Source organism: Apteryx mantelli, chromosome Z (genome assembly GCF_036417845.1).
Source record: "Apteryx mantelli isolate bAptMan1 chromosome Z, bAptMan1.hap1, whole genome shotgun sequence".
Taxonomy (NCBI): domain Eukaryota; kingdom Metazoa; phylum Chordata; class Aves; order Apterygiformes; family Apterygidae; genus Apteryx; species Apteryx mantelli.
Genome location: NC_090020.1, coordinates 41540330 through 41557330, shown reverse-complemented (window position 1 = coordinate 41557330; position 17001 = coordinate 41540330). Strand labels below are relative to the sequence as shown.

The 17001-nt window shown below is 38.6% G+C and overlaps 1 protein-coding gene across 6 annotated transcripts in view; it reads left to right on the top strand.

Moving 5' to 3' along the window:
- PRR16 (proline rich 16) overlaps window positions 1-17001 on the top strand; it is a 163124-nt gene that overhangs the window by 106697 nt on the left and 39426 nt on the right. For 5 of the 6 annotated variants that reach the window (XR_010886873.1, XR_010886875.1, XR_010886872.1 and 2 more), the window contains exon 2: window positions 2395-3285. Coding sequence is in view for 1 of the 6 variants with exons in the window: in XM_067315651.1 (XP_067171752.1) it covers window positions 2395-3153 (759 nt within the window). In the remaining 5 variants the exon portion in view is untranslated. Of the gene's footprint in view, window positions 1-2394; window positions 3333-17001 lie in introns of those variants that run through there. The other variant, XM_067315651.1, reaches the window with a different exon arrangement.

Below are 17001 nucleotides of genomic sequence, written 5' to 3'. Positions count from 1 at the left end.
TAATATAGGCCAATCTGCTTTCACATCTACAAGCTATCAAATGCTCCAGAGCTGAGCATCCTTACGGATGTGTCTTTCCTTTCTCTCTTGCCTTCAGCTGTCTAACTTTTTTTTTATATTTCTCTGTTTGCCAGAGGCTTTCTTTGCTTTGTACTGCAGCAATCCCTTCTATAGCTATTACTGATAGTTTATGAACACGTTACCTATTGGATTCCAGGAGGGTATTCATTGATATATTCAGCCATATGCAGGCAGGACCTAATATTGGCACAAATCCATACAAAACTTGCAGAGGGGTGCCTGAATTTCCTAGTTCCCTGAACACACATGTCATTTCCATGTTCCTTTAGAGTCACCATTTCATTAAGTTCTTCATGGCTCTCTGCCTTGGTTTATGTTTGTAATAAATGGTGATAACATGAGTTCTTTTTGCTGAAAGCTGTCTTTCTTGCTATGATCCTTGCATTGCCTTACTGCAGACATGGTTTATCTGCCTTTATTTTAGAATTTCCAAAAGTAGTCGTGTGCTGTACCCTGGAGGAGAAGTTTAAGATCTGCCTGTTGGAGATTTCATCTGGGCCTTTCCATCTCGTGGACTGATTATTTGGGGGAATAAGTGTCTGTCTTTGAAGGGTATAATTTGTTCCTTATTCTTTATTGGAAAAAAAACCCAACAAAATGCTGAAGTAAAGACTGAAACAAAATGTGGTATTGGGCTTTTAACTGTAGATAAATTTGTAGATGTTTTGGTGTTGAAGAGAAAAAGTAGGGTAAAATTTTTCAAAGGGGTTTTGGAAGCTCTCTTTCTGCAACATGGTTTCCCGCATGTTTGCTGTTTTTAGGAGAATGAAGGCATTGGCCTTTTATAAAGTGAACTGAATTGTTGCATGTGAATTTTACAGATTTAAAATACGAAACTCTTGATTACAGTTTAAGCAGTGGAAACTAAATGGCTCTTTCGTTCTATGGTATTTTTGCCTTTATTATTTACTGTTTACCAGTGGGCACAGAAGTGAGTTACAGGTTTGACTAAATGGTTAAAGAGTTGCTGCCCTTAGTAATGACTTTCACCATCTTGCAGTTGTTAACATACGGCTTTCTCACCACTAAAATTGGTTTACTTTGAAATCAACAGTATGATGACCAAATAATGAAAGTAGGAAGTAAAAATGAAAATCTCAAAGGAGCAAGATTGAGGCTTAATTCAGCTGCCCAAATAGAGGCATCTAGTTTCATTCGAGGTACACTAGGATGCTCTATCCAGCCTCCAGCTGCCCTCAAGAATGTCACAGGTCTCCCAAAGGGACCCCAAGCAATGGCATGAGTTTTTTTATTTCTACAGCTAAGTTAGCTGGTGACATTTCTGCTACCGGGCTTTCTTTGTGTGTATTTTGTGAACAAATAAGGCATAGAGAAAGATCAGTTTTAAAACCTGGAGTTCCTGTGCTGTGTTCTCTATAGTTACTCATAGATTAAGACTGTCTTAATTATTTTGCCACTAAGTGGAATACAATTTTCAGGAAGGGCTTTTAACTGCTGTGTTACACATTTTGCCTAGCTAGTAAAGGCACCATCAGTTGCATGTCCTACACAGAAGTCAGCAAAAAAGGGAAACTGGGAGACTAAAAGAGATCAGATGTTGTAGAAATGAACAAAACAAAAGTATGGAAGGTGGAGGAGAACTTAGAATAAAATGCATGAGTTTATAAATACTTGTAACTGGAAACCAAGCTACTTTTCATGTAAGGAATGCTATTTCAGGATTGCTTCAGAGGATAACAAATCTAAAGGAAAATATTCACAGTAGGAGACAATGCAGTCTGATACAGGGGAGTAGTTGCTTCTCCATACCTAAATTATTTATGTAGAAAATAGTCAGAAAGTAGTGTATCAAACTTATGATCGTACATGTATAATATTACCAATACCGAGATGCATATTTAAGTCTAGATTTTGCAAAAGGTCAAAGCTAAAAGCTATCCTGTAGTTGGATTCAGAAACTGTCATGTATAAGTTGAAGTTAAATAATTCAGTCTCCTCCTGCACTGGAAGGCAGAACATATTATTGAAGGATTACAGTTCGTGTACAATGATATTGCCAAGTAAACCCTCGAGGGAAAGAAACAGAATTTCATTCCAGAGTGTTTCAAGTTGCATTTCTTTTGTATTCAGGTGTTGACTAGCAACCTAGCTGTCCCTTTATTATTATTATTATTATTATTATTATTATTATTATTATTAAGTTGGCAGAGAGGAAAAAGGAACAACGGTCAAAAAAATTGAATACTTCAGTTCTGGGCAGGGGATAAAAAATGATTGTGAATGGCACTTTTGTTTTCTTTGCCTTCATCGTGGCAAGCTTTTCTCACTGTTCCCATTCTGGCTGTTGTGCAGGTGGTTGACCAGATTGACACGCTGACGTCCGACCTGCAGCTGGAGGATGAGATGACGGACAGCTCCAAGACGGACACGCTCAACAGCAGCTCCAGCAGCACCACAGCTTCTAGCTTGGAGAAAGTCAAGGTGCGGGGCAGCACGCCGCTCATCAAGCCCGCTGCGCACCCCTCCGCCATCCTCACTGTGCTGAGAAAACCCAATCCGCCACCGCCACCGCCGCGGCTGACGCCAGTCAAGTGTGACGAGCCCCCGAGGCCGCTTCCTTCAGCCAACCCTGTGAAGACAAACGGGACCCTGCTTCGAAATGGGGGCTTGCCAGGAGGGCCAAACCGCATCCCGAATGGGGATGTATGCTGTATACCTAACAGTAATTTGGACAAAGTCGCCATGCAGCCTCTGATGCATAGACCTGAGAAAGAACGGTGTCTGCCGCCAGGAACGAGGGAACGGGTACGATTTAGTGAAAAAGTGCAGTACCATGGTTATTGCCCTGACTGTGACGTTCGATATAACATTAAAAACAGGGAGGTGCACTTGCACAGCGAGTCTGCCCGCCTCGCGGGGAAGCCTCCACACCAGTGCCCTCCTCTGCCGCCTCCTCTGCCTTCCCTGCCTCCGTTCCCTCTCGAAAATGGAGGGCTGGGGATAAGTCCCAGTAATAGCTTTCCTCCTCTGAGACCTGCAACTGTGCCTCCACAAACTGCACCAAAACCCCAGAAGACCATCTTGAGGAAGTCAACCACCACAACAGTGTGATGTATGCCACTTGAAGAAACTGTTTTTTCCTATATATAAACATAAATAGGTAATGAGCACTTTCTACTCAAGCAATAAAAAGTCCCAATATATTACTCCCTGCGCCCAGTGAAGTGGCATAAAAATCACATGGTAAGTACAAAGAAAAAAACTTGTTGATGCTGCAAGTACTCAGCAAAGAAAACATCATTTTGAAAAATGATGCTGAGAAATATTCATGCTTTAGCTCATAGGTTGTAAACTTCTGTTGCAGTTTCATGTCTCTACTGGGGTTCAAAAAACAGTGAAAAGAAAGTTCAGCTTGAAAATACTGTGTGGCAATTCACAGTGGATTTAAATCTACCTGACATAATGGAATAACTAGTGCTATCAGGTTTGGGGAAACTTAACTGTTTCTAGCAAATATGTTTTAAAATGTCATTTGACGAAGCAGAGTGGAGTACCTGATAAAGACTTTTGATTGAATCTTAGCAAATGCATTTTGCTCTGCCTGACTGCTTGAGAAAAGGTGTTGTGCATGGAGCTGCGCAAGAGGAGGTAATCATCAGACTTTCAGGCAGCTTGATCTCTGGTGTGGAAGTAAAGAAATAACTGGAAGGTAATGTTGACATGACTTTGGAAAACTAAATTACCTCACGTTTTGTTTCTCGAAGCTCAGCTTGCCACAGCCCGGGTGAAGTGTAGACTTTTCGGAGAGCAAACATAGCTCCATTCAGTTACTCTCTATTTCCACTGCTCCATCTGCAAAGTGGTGGTAGCATTTTATCTCACGTAAGTCAAATGGAGATTAAAGCAACAAAGCACAGTCCTAAAATTTTTACAAAGCTTTTGTCTGGTGCAAATCTCTTTTGGAAGGCAAAGAAAATTTTGTGTAAGGCCTTCAGAGACATCTACTTAATTCATGTAAAAAGCTTTGAAGTTGAAAAGCTCTGTGCAATTACGAAGCATTAACATGCAAAACAAGATATTTCACATGTTATCACATTTTGGTAGTGAACCCAATTAATATTCTTACCAGTTTAAAAAAAAGTCTTCAGTTTTTTAAATTAATTTATGAAAGAACACTCTTTTATTCTCGGAAAGAGAATTGTTGGGATCTAGAGATTAAAACCCGTGTGATCAGTGAAGGAAATCTGATAATAAATCTGTTATTTACAAAAGTCAAGCCAAATTAAGCTCTCAGATGGCCCAACAGCAGATGTCATAAAACCAATATGTGTTTTTAGCTGCAGTATAAAACATGCGCTATGGCTGGATCAAAGCTGGCTTCTCTAGAGTCTTACTAGTCAAAACAGATTTTTTTTAATTTAAAATCCCATTTTCATTCAGTAATAGGAATTAAACTTAAAACCAGTCTTCAAGTAGTTTCCCTGTATACACATTATAGTGTATTTGTAGTATTTAATTTAAGCCAAACAAATAAAAACAATCATAACAAAAGTTCTAACAGATAATTATCCTTTGAAAACCTCTACAGTAAACAAAAGTTGCCTTTTGTGCAAATATCCATTTAGAGTTTAAAGTTTCATATTGTATTATTTGCATAGAAGTTGCAAAGCAAGATAGTCATTATCTTGTATGGTTAATCATGCCTTCCCCAAATGCTTCCCACTTGCTTATCATGATGCATTTCACATTTTGTATTATTTCACTTTGTTTAATCTCGTGAGCTCTGTTGTCAATGAAGTCTTAGTGTTTGCAGTGGAAGGCGGTAACTAGTTCTAGGAAGTTTTTGTCACGTGGATTCTGCTTACCCCCTGAGAGGCTGCAGCAGCTCGCTCACTCATACATAGAAATTACATTGGTAATCAGTGAAATAGTGCATGGACATTGCATCCACATAAAAACTGCAAAGCTACATTTTTTTTCCTTTAAAAAGAAAATTTTCATTGTGATGCTGACTTTGTCACTACCATGAAGAACATACATCAACTCTTTAGAAGCTAGTTTAATAATTTTTTCCTTTTTAAAAGAGCTACTGTGTACAATAAATTGTAGGCAATTGCAAATCAAGTATTGCATATTTCATATAAAATATTTTTGTGTCATCTTAAATTTAAGAAAATAACACTCGATATTTGAGGGGGGAAGGTGCTGCTGCACATATCTACCTTAATTTTCCCCTGCTCACCATACCAGGGTGTATCTTCTAGCCAAGATGTTTTGGCAGTTCTTCTGTGTGCCCGGTTTAGAGGATATGCACAGAGGTAGCCCCAGTTCTCCTCTCTCTGCTCTTCAGCTCTGACCCCAGTAATTTCTTTTCTCTCTGGAGTTGTAGGTACGCTCTAGCCCGTCATCCAAGAGAGAGATCTGTGTATAAGATGGCCCATTCAGTATCTCTCTACTATTGCTGATGGATGTCATGGCATGTATCTGCTGTTGATCTGTCATCTCATTGTACTCTTTAATTTAATATACTCCTAGTCTTGTTATTTTTTGAGTGCTAGCTCTAGGAATTTTGCAATAATCAGTCATAAGCCTAATTTATTTTATATCTTCTGCCTGAGAAAATGTTATTGTTCCCATGAAACTTTTTCAGTTGAATATTTATCTTTGTTCTAATATGGTCCCTACCCAGGTAACCTCTTTCAGGGCTGGTGTCATAAAACTATGATGTTTGCTCTTTACCCATGTCCTCTGAAACAGTTGCATCTAGGGATTACTACCCACTTGTGCCCTCTGGATGGAATGAAATAAGACTTTTGTCATTGATTTTGATGTCACCTGCCACTACTCATTTTTATTCTAAGGGTATTAGTCAACCAGAATCCAAAATAAACAAAATCTTCATTTCTACAAGGATCTATCACATGGACAAGTTTCCTACAGAAAAGGCACATGCATGGTAGTCCTTTGATAGGCTTCAAGACAGAGGACTAAGGACAGTAATCTACTTAATGGTTATTGCTCTCTGTTAGAAATAAGTTCAAGTAATAATGCAACGTAGTGCCATTTGGTTGCACCTTACAAAGGCAAATGAGATTGCTTGGAGCATTTGCTTAAAACATTTGTTACGAATCAGAAAATGATAGTTCAACATGAGCAAAAACCTAGTGCTATGAGATACTAAAATGTAAAAGTTATTAAACTGCTCTAGCAGTCAACATCTAATGCAAAGTCTAAATCATAACATTAATCTTTTCTCCTGAAAACTGAAAAGCTTTCAGATCAGTTTTAGAATCAGTATATCCTACGTGCTTCCTAGCTTGGCGAAAGCAAGGAAATCTGGGGTACTAATCCAGTTTGGCTTTTAATATTTAGTCTATATCCAAGTCTATATCCAAGTCTATATCCAAGCAGGTACTATATCAAGAGGATACTCTGCTTTCGGTACCTTGCTTGGCTCTTTTTTTCCAGTAGAAACTAACCTCTGGTAGCAGTGCACAACATCTCTCCTCTGGACTCTGTTCCTAGGCTTGTCAGGTACTCATGAACTCGTTAGTATTTCCAAATTAAATGCTGTGCTCTATAGATGTGCTTTGATATACATGGTTAAATTTCAGTTTCATTGAGGGGCTGAGTTAACAGTTCTCAGCTCTGTGGAGTAAAGTTTAATGGCATCTGGCTTTCAGTTTTGGCTTTTGTATTCTGCTGATCCCACTGGGAGATTGCTTGTTCAGTCCTGGTCTCCTGTGTATTCCACCTCTGGCTTTGTCTTCTCTTTCGGAGATACTTTTCTCTTTCCCCATGCTCCTTCAGTACCATTTCACAAACCAATGCCCATTATCCATTTTGATGGGCAAAAAATACCATCTTATGTAGATGAAATATGCAACTTTTCACAGGCAGTGCTGATTTTGGCCACAAAGAAAGCTTCAAAGTGTGAAGAGTGTATTTTTTTTCTGCAATGTTTGCTAATCCAGGCTTTCTTTAATGGATCAAAATGCTCCACATCCACTATTAAGCATGCTACAAATGCTGGACCGATTCTTCTGTCATAACAAAACCCTCTATTGTCTGTCTCCTACTGTGAGTTATTTTTACCAGTGTGACAATTTTACAATAGTAATATGACAGAATAAAGTTCAGATTAAAACAAGCAAACTTGCAAAGAATGGGGAACAACTAACTAATAGCTTTACAACACTGTCTGGAAGCCTCTAATTAAAATGGCGTAAAAGGGAATGCAATGTTATATGTGTTCAGCAGTGTTTTTAACATTTAAATTAGAAATATAATCTCTGTGAACCATTTTTAAATACTAATAACATGGTGTTTCACATCTTAGGAAAATGCATCAAACTAGCCAGAACCAGATAGTAGCTGTCTGTCTTTGAAACTAAAATACAATGTCTTTGAGATTATATTTAATGTACTACAAAAATGTTAATGTTTTGAATTTTTGTACTAAAGTTGATGTATGATTTTATGTACAGAAAAACTGAAAAGCCAGTAACAATATTTAGAGCTTTAATGCAACAATGTTTACCATCATTTCATACTGCTACTCAGCTTTAATTCCCCAGTGGTATTTTAAAGTCTGAATTGCCGAGATCTAGACTTCTCAAAGGCAAATGGATGGAAAAAAATGGATTCTGGTGTTTTCTGTCAATTTAATGAAGGGAGCAAGCTTGAGAAGGTAGAAATAGGCAATGTAAATTGCTATTTTGTAATAATAGCACTGGTTAATAAACAGCTAATGTTCAACTGTTTTCTAAGCAAGAAATACCAGAGGAGTAAAATCAAATAACAATACATTTTAAGGATTTATGGTAAAAATCTTGAAAAATAGAAATCAGTGTTCTTCCTTCTCCCTTGTTTGGTCTGAAGTTGTTGCACCTTTCATCACAGCTTTGTTGTTCATAATCCATTTTTCAGAAACAAGAAAAGATCCCAAATCTTCATCCTTTTTCTTTTCTTTATGATTAAATCATTGCCCATTTTTAGAATGTTGCATGAAGTAACTGAAGTAGACTACAAGCCTGTCTTAACTTCCTTCAGATAACTTGATTATTGGTTTTGAAGCAAGCAGAGTACAGTGTATATTCTTTAATTACCAGAGGGAGTTGTAGACATCCTCTGGGACTGCACAGATCTCTTCATTTCCGTGTACTGATTATGGCTCTCTCTTTGGTGACACCATGAACAGTAATTGTACACGTGGAGATAAAATCATGCTATGATTGCTACCTGACTCTGTTGATTAACTCTTAAAGTAGGCAAGAGTGCAGGGCACATATTTTTACAGTGAAAGCCTTTCTCATCCCCAGCTTGTACATATGCTATGGTCCACTGCTTTTCAGGGGCTGTGTGTGCACGTAAATGGAAAATACTTATTCACTATATAAATCCAGAGATGAAACATTAAAGAAGTTTACAGTAGTGTTTCTATTCAAGCCAATAATGATAAAACCATCAGACTTAAGGTGAAGATCAAATTAGTGAGTTATTTGCAAAGACTTGTAACAGAGGAACAGAGCTATGGCTGGCACAATGTTTGGAATAATTAATCTGAAAAATACCTGTTGCCCATTGTATAGCCACGTTGTATTTTACGGGGCAGTGTGTGATATGGAGCATACAGTAATTTCGTGCAGCAGCCTAACATTTCTGGATCGATTAGGCTTGCCCATGCAATCCATAGCGAGTAGCAGCTGCAGTGCCCATGTTGCTGGGTCAGCCCGCAGCAGTTAGCACGCGCAAGCTGCAGGTCAGCCTCCACGCCGGCAGCAGTTACCTGGTAACGCGGGGTTTTTATGGGAAGCACTAGCAGGGCTTTTATCTTGCTGCCCTGTTTTGTGATGGAGAAAGAGCCCAGAGGCAGACAGCAAGTTTGTCACCCAGTCGTAATTTTGGCGAGGTGTCTGTAGGAGTCCCTCTTGGGATGGCTTTGGGGAGCAGGTGTGAGTAACTCGTGGTGCTGAACTTAAATGATTTGAGATCTGGCTACCTCACACTGGCTAAAACATCAGCTACGCTGGCTAAAATGCCACTAGGGCATTACTGCCCTATGTAGCAAATGGCACAGTGGCCCGTGCTCTTCTTAACTGATGTCAGTCTGCTTTTGTTCTGGGTTTTTATATTTGTTCATGCACCACAGAATCGGTGTTACATGGATGGCATGGAAGGTTTTGTTAAGAAGTTGCAGCATGTGCTGTATATCAGGTGGACTGCGGTACTTTAGGGGCATAAGCAGATGGGAGCATGGCTGTATTGAGGCTGCCCCATGTTTGGTGATATTGAAGCTGTGGAAATTTTGAGGCAGTGATTTCTTCTCACTGAGGCAGTCAGTCTCCTGTCAGGTTAATACAAATAAGGTGCGAGTATCTCTCTACAGGAGATACAACTTTTCATTTTCTGCAGGACTGTTTTTGTTATTGCATAAATATGGATCTTTATTCACGTGCAAATGGCTTTTATAAATTTTGTGTGTGTGTGTGTGTGTGTGTGTGTGTGTGTGTGTGTGTCTAAAAAACAGGTCTGATCCAGTAAGAGAAATACAACATAATTTCTACCCTATAGCCAACTAGCAGCAGTATTTCAAATAATGAGTAAGGTCAGGACCATCATGCTGCCTCCCTTGGAGAAGATAACAAAGAGCAGATAAAGATGCTCCAGAAATTGTTGCCTCTCTTCCTCATAAGGGAAAGATTGTTTCTTTTATCCTGGAATATTTTATTTATATACTGATACGCCTTAAGGAACTGGGCACAATCTGCTTCACTATTGGTTGTATATTATGGTCATAATATGAAATTATATTTTTTATAATAGCTTTCTGATCTCAGATCTGTCCCTTTAGATTGTTTTGTCTGATTTCTAGACTCACCTTTTTTAAAAATGTGCAAGTAATAAAGCAAAAAATCAGTTACATATGAAGGAAAAAATAGTAGGTAAATTATGAAAACAAAAGGAACTTTGAGCAAACATATTTAAGTATATTCTTCAGTAGTGTCCACATGATGAAGACTACATCAATCCCAGAGTTTGTTTTTGCTTAAGTGGGTTTATTATTGTTACTTTAAACTTAATCTTGTATCACTTTCAGCATAAGAGAGCAAGAAAAAACAGGTAAGTGGCAGCATTCTTCATTATTCTTCATTCTTCATTATTTCCTTCCTAGTTCAGTGTTGGCTTCACTAAATAAGTTATTCATGCATGGCAGCTTTTTCAGGATTCTTTAGCATGTGAAAAACAGAACATTTTGATTTTTTTTTAATATAATCAATAATATATACAGAATCTTTTTTTTTCTTTTTCATTTTTGCAAATACAGGGTATGATTGTGTCCTAGAGCTACAAATTGCATTGTCTTCTGCTGCCAAGGAGTAACTAACATATGCTGTAATTTTAATGGGTAACCGTTTTCCTTCATTTTCCACAATTTCATCATAATTGCATTGTTCAACTTTACAAGGTTGACACATGAAACAAAAGGTGTGTTTAGCAGCCATTAAGATAAACATACATTTCTTTCCCATTTGCACTGGGATACATCCCTTTGTACTGACGAAACTTATGAAGAAAAAGGGTTAGAGACAATCTCTAAGTTTATCCGTATCTGCGGGGACCAGCTTCCCTGTACTGTGTTGTTAAACCAGACCAGTTAAATCAGTACTGAAGAATAAACAGATAACATGATTTTGCCATACTTTCCTTATATTGCTTTTATTTTGGCTTAAGCCAGTATAGGCCTCTCCGCATGTAAGAAACACAGGCCAATTTCTTTTCTTTTCTTTCTTCTTTTTTGTGTTTTTTTTTTTAAGCAGACACATGCATGTGCTTATGAAATGAGTCAACCACAGTGGGAGCACTGGGGCAGAATGGGAAATGTGGACAGAGACAGGATGTTCTGTGCATGCTGGAAGCTGCAGAGCTGACCTGTATTTCAAAGCTGGGTCCATTTATTCCTAGAAGATGTTTTAAAGTATAGACATTTCAAAAAATGTTCATAAATGAACATGCTGATACCTGAACTTGTACTACATTACCTAGAAAGGAAAGTATTTGAAATGCTCATGTTTTTTTAGCTCACTGACTGAAGAAAGGAACAAAAGTCACTTTTGCTGTTTCGGATAGCTGGGCAATAAGGGTGACATGCTCATTAAACGTCAATTCCTGTACTGGAACTAAAGATGGAGAAATAATATGAAAATCACAGTGGTCTTCAATAGGACTTTTATAATTAGCTGTAGAGGGGACTTTTATCATTAGCTGTACAGTGAATATAGAGCCCATTAATGAATGGGAACATGAGATTTAATAATATACAGTAAATAAAAGAAAAATGGGTTTATGTGCTTGAAATCCTAGCTGTGGGAGAGGAAGAAAGACATGGGAAAGGGGTTTGTAATGCAATACTAACCCTTTCATATCTCTGGGACCTGCCCTTTAGCTACAGCCTGAAAGACGGAGGGACGCGGAGCCGCACTGCCCTGGAGGAGCACTGGGAGGCAATGGCAGACTGCTGCTTCTTGCAGGAACTGTGCTCCTCGCCCTGCCACATCTCCCTTTCTCTGCTACATCAGTTTGGTGAGGGATATTTTGTCTCAGTATCCCTTGCATAGCCAGACAGTTTTGCAGCCCAGTGTGGTAAGAAGGCAGTGCCTCAGTGCATTAGACACAAACTCTGCAATTTGCTCAGCACAGTGTTTAATTGTCCCATATTTGTATATGATTTATATAGTCTAAAACTGTGACTTTTTGGTCCCATCATTATATTCTCCTTCCCTACTCCCCCCCCTCTTCTTTCTCCACCTACACATAGTAGCGAAAGAATGGGAAAAAAGTTTGCCTTTAAGTCTTTTGCTTAATGTAATGCAGATCAGTATTACTGAACTGATTAGTTGTGGCAGTAAGAATACTTACAAAGTCTGCGTAAGTATTCTCAGTTCACTTTTAGTTGGAAGTGTGCCTGTCATCAACGGTCAGCGCTAGGGATTGAATGGTGAGAAAACAATTTACCTTCCTTCCCTTAGCATGCACTGACTGATACAGGGCAGCCAACGTACTGGTGAACGGAGGCCTTCAGCTCCCAATGCTACCGCTGAATTTGCTTTTAAGCTGATGATTGAAACTAAGGTCTCTGTGGTTGTCACGAAACTAAGCTCTCTGTGGTTGTCGTGGGCTAAAGTGTTATACTTCACAGGCTGAGGGACTCCTTGATGTGTCTGTCACAACTGAACATATTCACAGCTTTATGGTCAGTGCTCTTTGTCCTAAATATTCAGAATGAAGATTCTGATGCCATCCTTTGTACTTGAATAGGGGGAAGGAGAGAGAATGGGCATTTTTTATGACTTCTTACAGAAACATAGAAAGCTTTCCACCCAAAACATACATAGTTTCTTCTCAGATCTGTCCTGGCCTTCTAGAGACTAATATTAGCCTGAAAATAGATTTTTGTATGTTTCTCTTCAGGCTAGATACATATATGTAAGTATAATATATATCTCACAGTGGGAGCACTAGGTGTGATGCAGTATATATATATACAAACACATACACACATATATGTATATATATGTGTATGTAGGTATTCAGGACTGAGGTTGCCCTGAGTCTCTAAACTTCCCACCAAAGTTTGGGTAGCTCAGGAGGTCAATTTTTATAGATCATAGTAGGAACACCATCAAAAAATTGAAATAAAGCAAAGCACTTCTTTCCTGAAACAGTTTTAATGGTGTATTTTTTTCATGATTTTTTTAAAAACTCCTCATTGTTTTAAAGTGAAAGGAAAACTTTTATCAAAATGCCATAATTCCGTACCTATATGAATACTCCTAGTCTGTGTCCAGGTCAAGTTTTTAAGGCAGCATATGTTGTGGACAAGAAAATCTTACAGAATGACTCTGCTGCAAACATAAAAGCTGTCCTCTGTGTTTGTTTAGTGGAGCATAGGATTGCTTGCTGCTCTCATATCAACCCTCATTTCCCCAATGAATGTTAACAGGATGCTGTGTACAAATTTGGAAGTGTAATTTGCTTTTGTATTACAAATCAGCCCCTCATTTTTTTCATCCATGTCCAAAGAGCTTTAGTATTAAATGTGTGGCTATCACCAAACAGTAAAACATAGGAAAAAAATGTTTTGCATATTCCAGATGTCCAGACACATGATCAACAAATATCTCTTTGGTAGCATTTAAACATGCTTAGAAATCTGCTTGAAGGGTGACTAGGAATGAGTATTTAAAATACCATAGCTATTTTGAAATGCAGGAAAAATACTACTGAGTTTCTTCCATCAAGCAATGTCTCCACTTGTCTAAGTTTTAAAGTCTAAGGGTATAATACCCCTGTTAAAAATGGGTGATGACAGTCTCTGCCCCTAGAGAATTTGCTAGTCTGGATTCAAGGTACATCTGACACCATCAAGTTAATTTTATACTAACTGACTTAGGTACAAGAAAGTATAGAACTGAAGGGACCATACAGGGTCCTGTCCTCCAAAATCGCAGGCAGCGATATAATGTGTGTTTAGTTTAGATGGACCTAGATAACTAAAGATATCTAAAGATATCTTCTAAAGAGAAGATATCATAAAATAAAATATAAAGATGTCATCTAAAGTTAAGAGATATCTAAAGAGATAAAATAGAATTCTCACATTTAGATAGTATACAGCAATTTTATTTTTTTTTAGCTCATTTCTCATCAGTATTGAGGCAAAATCAAGTGATTTGGAGGACAAACAGATTAAAGAATGCCACTGAATTAGGTGTTAAAAGAGGGAAGGGAAACTAAAAGGGCTTTGCCAAGTGGCCAAAACACACATTTCATTTTAGCTCCACTATGATAATATGTTAAAAAAGCAAAGTTTTATATTTTATGAAAAGATGGCAGAGATAGATTTAACGTGGTCAACCCTGTGTAACAGGACTAGCCTAAGGGGTTGAAAGTGGATTGCACATCTTGACTTCCCTGTGTGTCTGCCCCGGGATGGGTGTTGTTTGTCTGGCTGTTGCTCCATGACTGTTGGCAATTGGTCTGCATGCTACAGGCAGCTCCGCAGTGCAACTCCCATCTGGCGCAGGTATGCAAGTGTGGTCATGTTTCAGTTGAGTTAACCTGGGCATGCAATAGAGTTTTGGTTGTCTTCATCAGGTGGCGTAGCATTGCAGGTAGTGTTTGTGCTACCCGCTGCCCGTTCTCTCTCTGGTGGCATGGATTGTTCTTGGAAGAGCATCCCAGGCACTGCTGGGTCATATCTGCTGCTTTCATGGCTCAGCTTGGACGCAACCAAGCTTCTCATAGGAGGAACAAACCCTCTTAAGAGTCCATTAGTATTCCTGGCCTTGCTGTAGGCCTGCTTCAGAGTCTTTCCCTTGATCTTGGCCCATTCCTTGGCCCATGCATGTCCCTAAAGTGTCCAGTGATGGAGTTCCTGGCTCTCATGCTTCTGCAAGCAGAAGCTCACTAAGGTGCTGGTGCTGGTGTATAGTCACATTGACACTTTTACTTGAGGTGTGATGGTAGAAGAGCCAGTTAAACTGTGATTAAGAGCTATGAAAGACTAGTGGAGCACAAGGAGGATCAGTCTGGACCAAAGGCCTGAAGAAATAAACTTCTGCTTCTGTGGCCTCTAGGGTAAATGTTGCTCTGGCTCATGTCCCTGAGTGTAAATGGTTCCTCTTCAGGTATTTTTAAAAACTTATACAAGGATATGATGGTGCCATCTTACATGAGTCATATGTCCACAGTGCTGTCCTTGTAGTATGGTAGCTGGTAGTGTTTTCCCTCAAAGTAAAAGGGAGTTTTTTGTAAGGACAAATGTGGTATAAAGCAGTTGGTAAGGACAGGAGAGCGGTAATGAAACTGAAAGGAGGTGATATCAAAAGTTTTACCTAGGAGAGATCTTAGGCTTCCCTGCCCCATTTTGGACTTTGCCAAAAATTTCTCTCAATGGTTAGATCAATGGAGTTACTTCTTTCATTGAGTGAACATCTTCAATCTTTCACCTCCTTTACTAGTTCGAAGTATGTATTCCTGGCAGTTAGAAACAGATCACAACCATCACAGTACCACTGTTAATAGAATAAAAAATGGATAGGAACGTTTTAGCTGTCATGAAAAAAATGCTGTAGACTTTGAAGCAAAGATATGTAGTACTAGGAAAAATGCATGCAGAGTGGCTCCTACAGCAGGCACATATTACACATTTGCAGATGTTACTGCCTTTCAAAGAAAGCATGAGCTCTTCTGCTTGACTGTGAATGAGGATTCAGTCTTTTAGAGAATGTGTTTTTAATGAAGTCAAGCACAGTGCCACATGCCTGGCCACCTGGATTAGACTTACTGGGTTTAGTGGCTTTAGACTGATGCAGTGATTTCTGGTGAGCAAGCTGAACACCCAGAGCAGTGTCAAAGAGGGCCAAGACCTAGTGAAGCTGTTACTGGAAAATATCCTTTCCTTATGATTGGTCTTCAGAAAAGATGATGCAAATTAAAAATTCAGAAAAAAGCAAGAATAATGCCTTAAAACTTTCCTGGAAGTCAAAACTTTCAGGATATGAGTTGGTTTAACTTAACAAAGAAAGGGTTTAGAAGGAGGCTTCCTCATGAACAAAACAGAAATATTTTCTGACAGCAGAGGGCCTATTAATGAAATGTAAGTACAACAAGGGTTTGTCGCTGAAGTTAATAAAATTAGATTAGAAATAAGCCTTAACATCCTTAACATTGAGACAAATAGCTATTGGAGCAACTTGCGTTGAAATGGAGTCAGGAATCCACACTATGATGTTTTCAATTTAAAACTGGACGTATAATAAAAATAGAGACACACCAAGTCTGAGGGAATCACTATGAAAATCTACAGTGGTAAGCAGGAGGACAAAATAGTTTACCCTAATTGTCCCTGAGAGTCATTAAAAAAAAAAAAGATGCACCTTTTGTTAAAAGATAGATGAAAAATATACCTTTCTGAGGTTCCTGGCTAATGCAATTTTGTGCTTGAGAAAGAAGAGAGATGGAAAAAAAGCAGTTAAGCATGCTAGGAGTAATGGAAAATGAAAATGTCAAACTTTGGTTTTATAAACAGGCAGAACTTGGTACAAATTGTACAAAGAGTGTTAATGGGTTGCTTCTACTTGGACTGTGACTTAAAATGTAGGGGTTGGATGCCAGCTTTTTATGGATATATTTGGATGTGCCTCTTTACTTCTTAGAATGTTTATTTCAGAGCAAACCATCTTTCCAGCATCCGTATGTAAAATTTGTAGTAGAATGGCATATTTGGTGTTAACTGTGGTTACAAATCCTTATGCAGCTACATTGTTAGTTGCTCTCTAGGAATCGATGTCAGCCCATGGATGTGCCCACAGGCAGACACTCCTCAGGTCCCAGTGCTGATGTGGTTTGGTATGTGTTGGACCCAACAGTGGTTTTTGGAAAAAATAATCCAAGCTCCTTTCCATGCTCATTCTTATGCCCTTCCTATGATGCCACAAGCTTTTTTCCTGCTAAGGACTTGTTGGGGAATTTTTTATTTTTGTCCTAACAAGAATAAGGAGGAGGTCGTATTTTTTTTTTCCTTTTTCTTCATCTTTCAGTTTGGGTTATTTATTTCTAAAACCAACCAGAAAAAAAGGAAAAATATCTACGACATTTTTTGTTTCTATGTAGCACAGTGCATTACAGCATTTTTAAATACTTCAATATTTCTAGCATTCGTTTTCCCCAAGGGACTGACAATTGAAATACTAGTGAAAAACAGCTCCTGAAAGATGAGAATAGTGGTCAGCAGAAGAATAATTTCACTGAAGTTTTGTTAAAACTTCATGTTAAAACTATATAGTATCAATAATTACTGAATAGTTTGGATAAGAGACACCTTTGATAAAGATTCACTGCTCCCAGGTCACAGAAATTGTGAGGCTCCTTCAAGACTTTATGTGGAATGTTTTG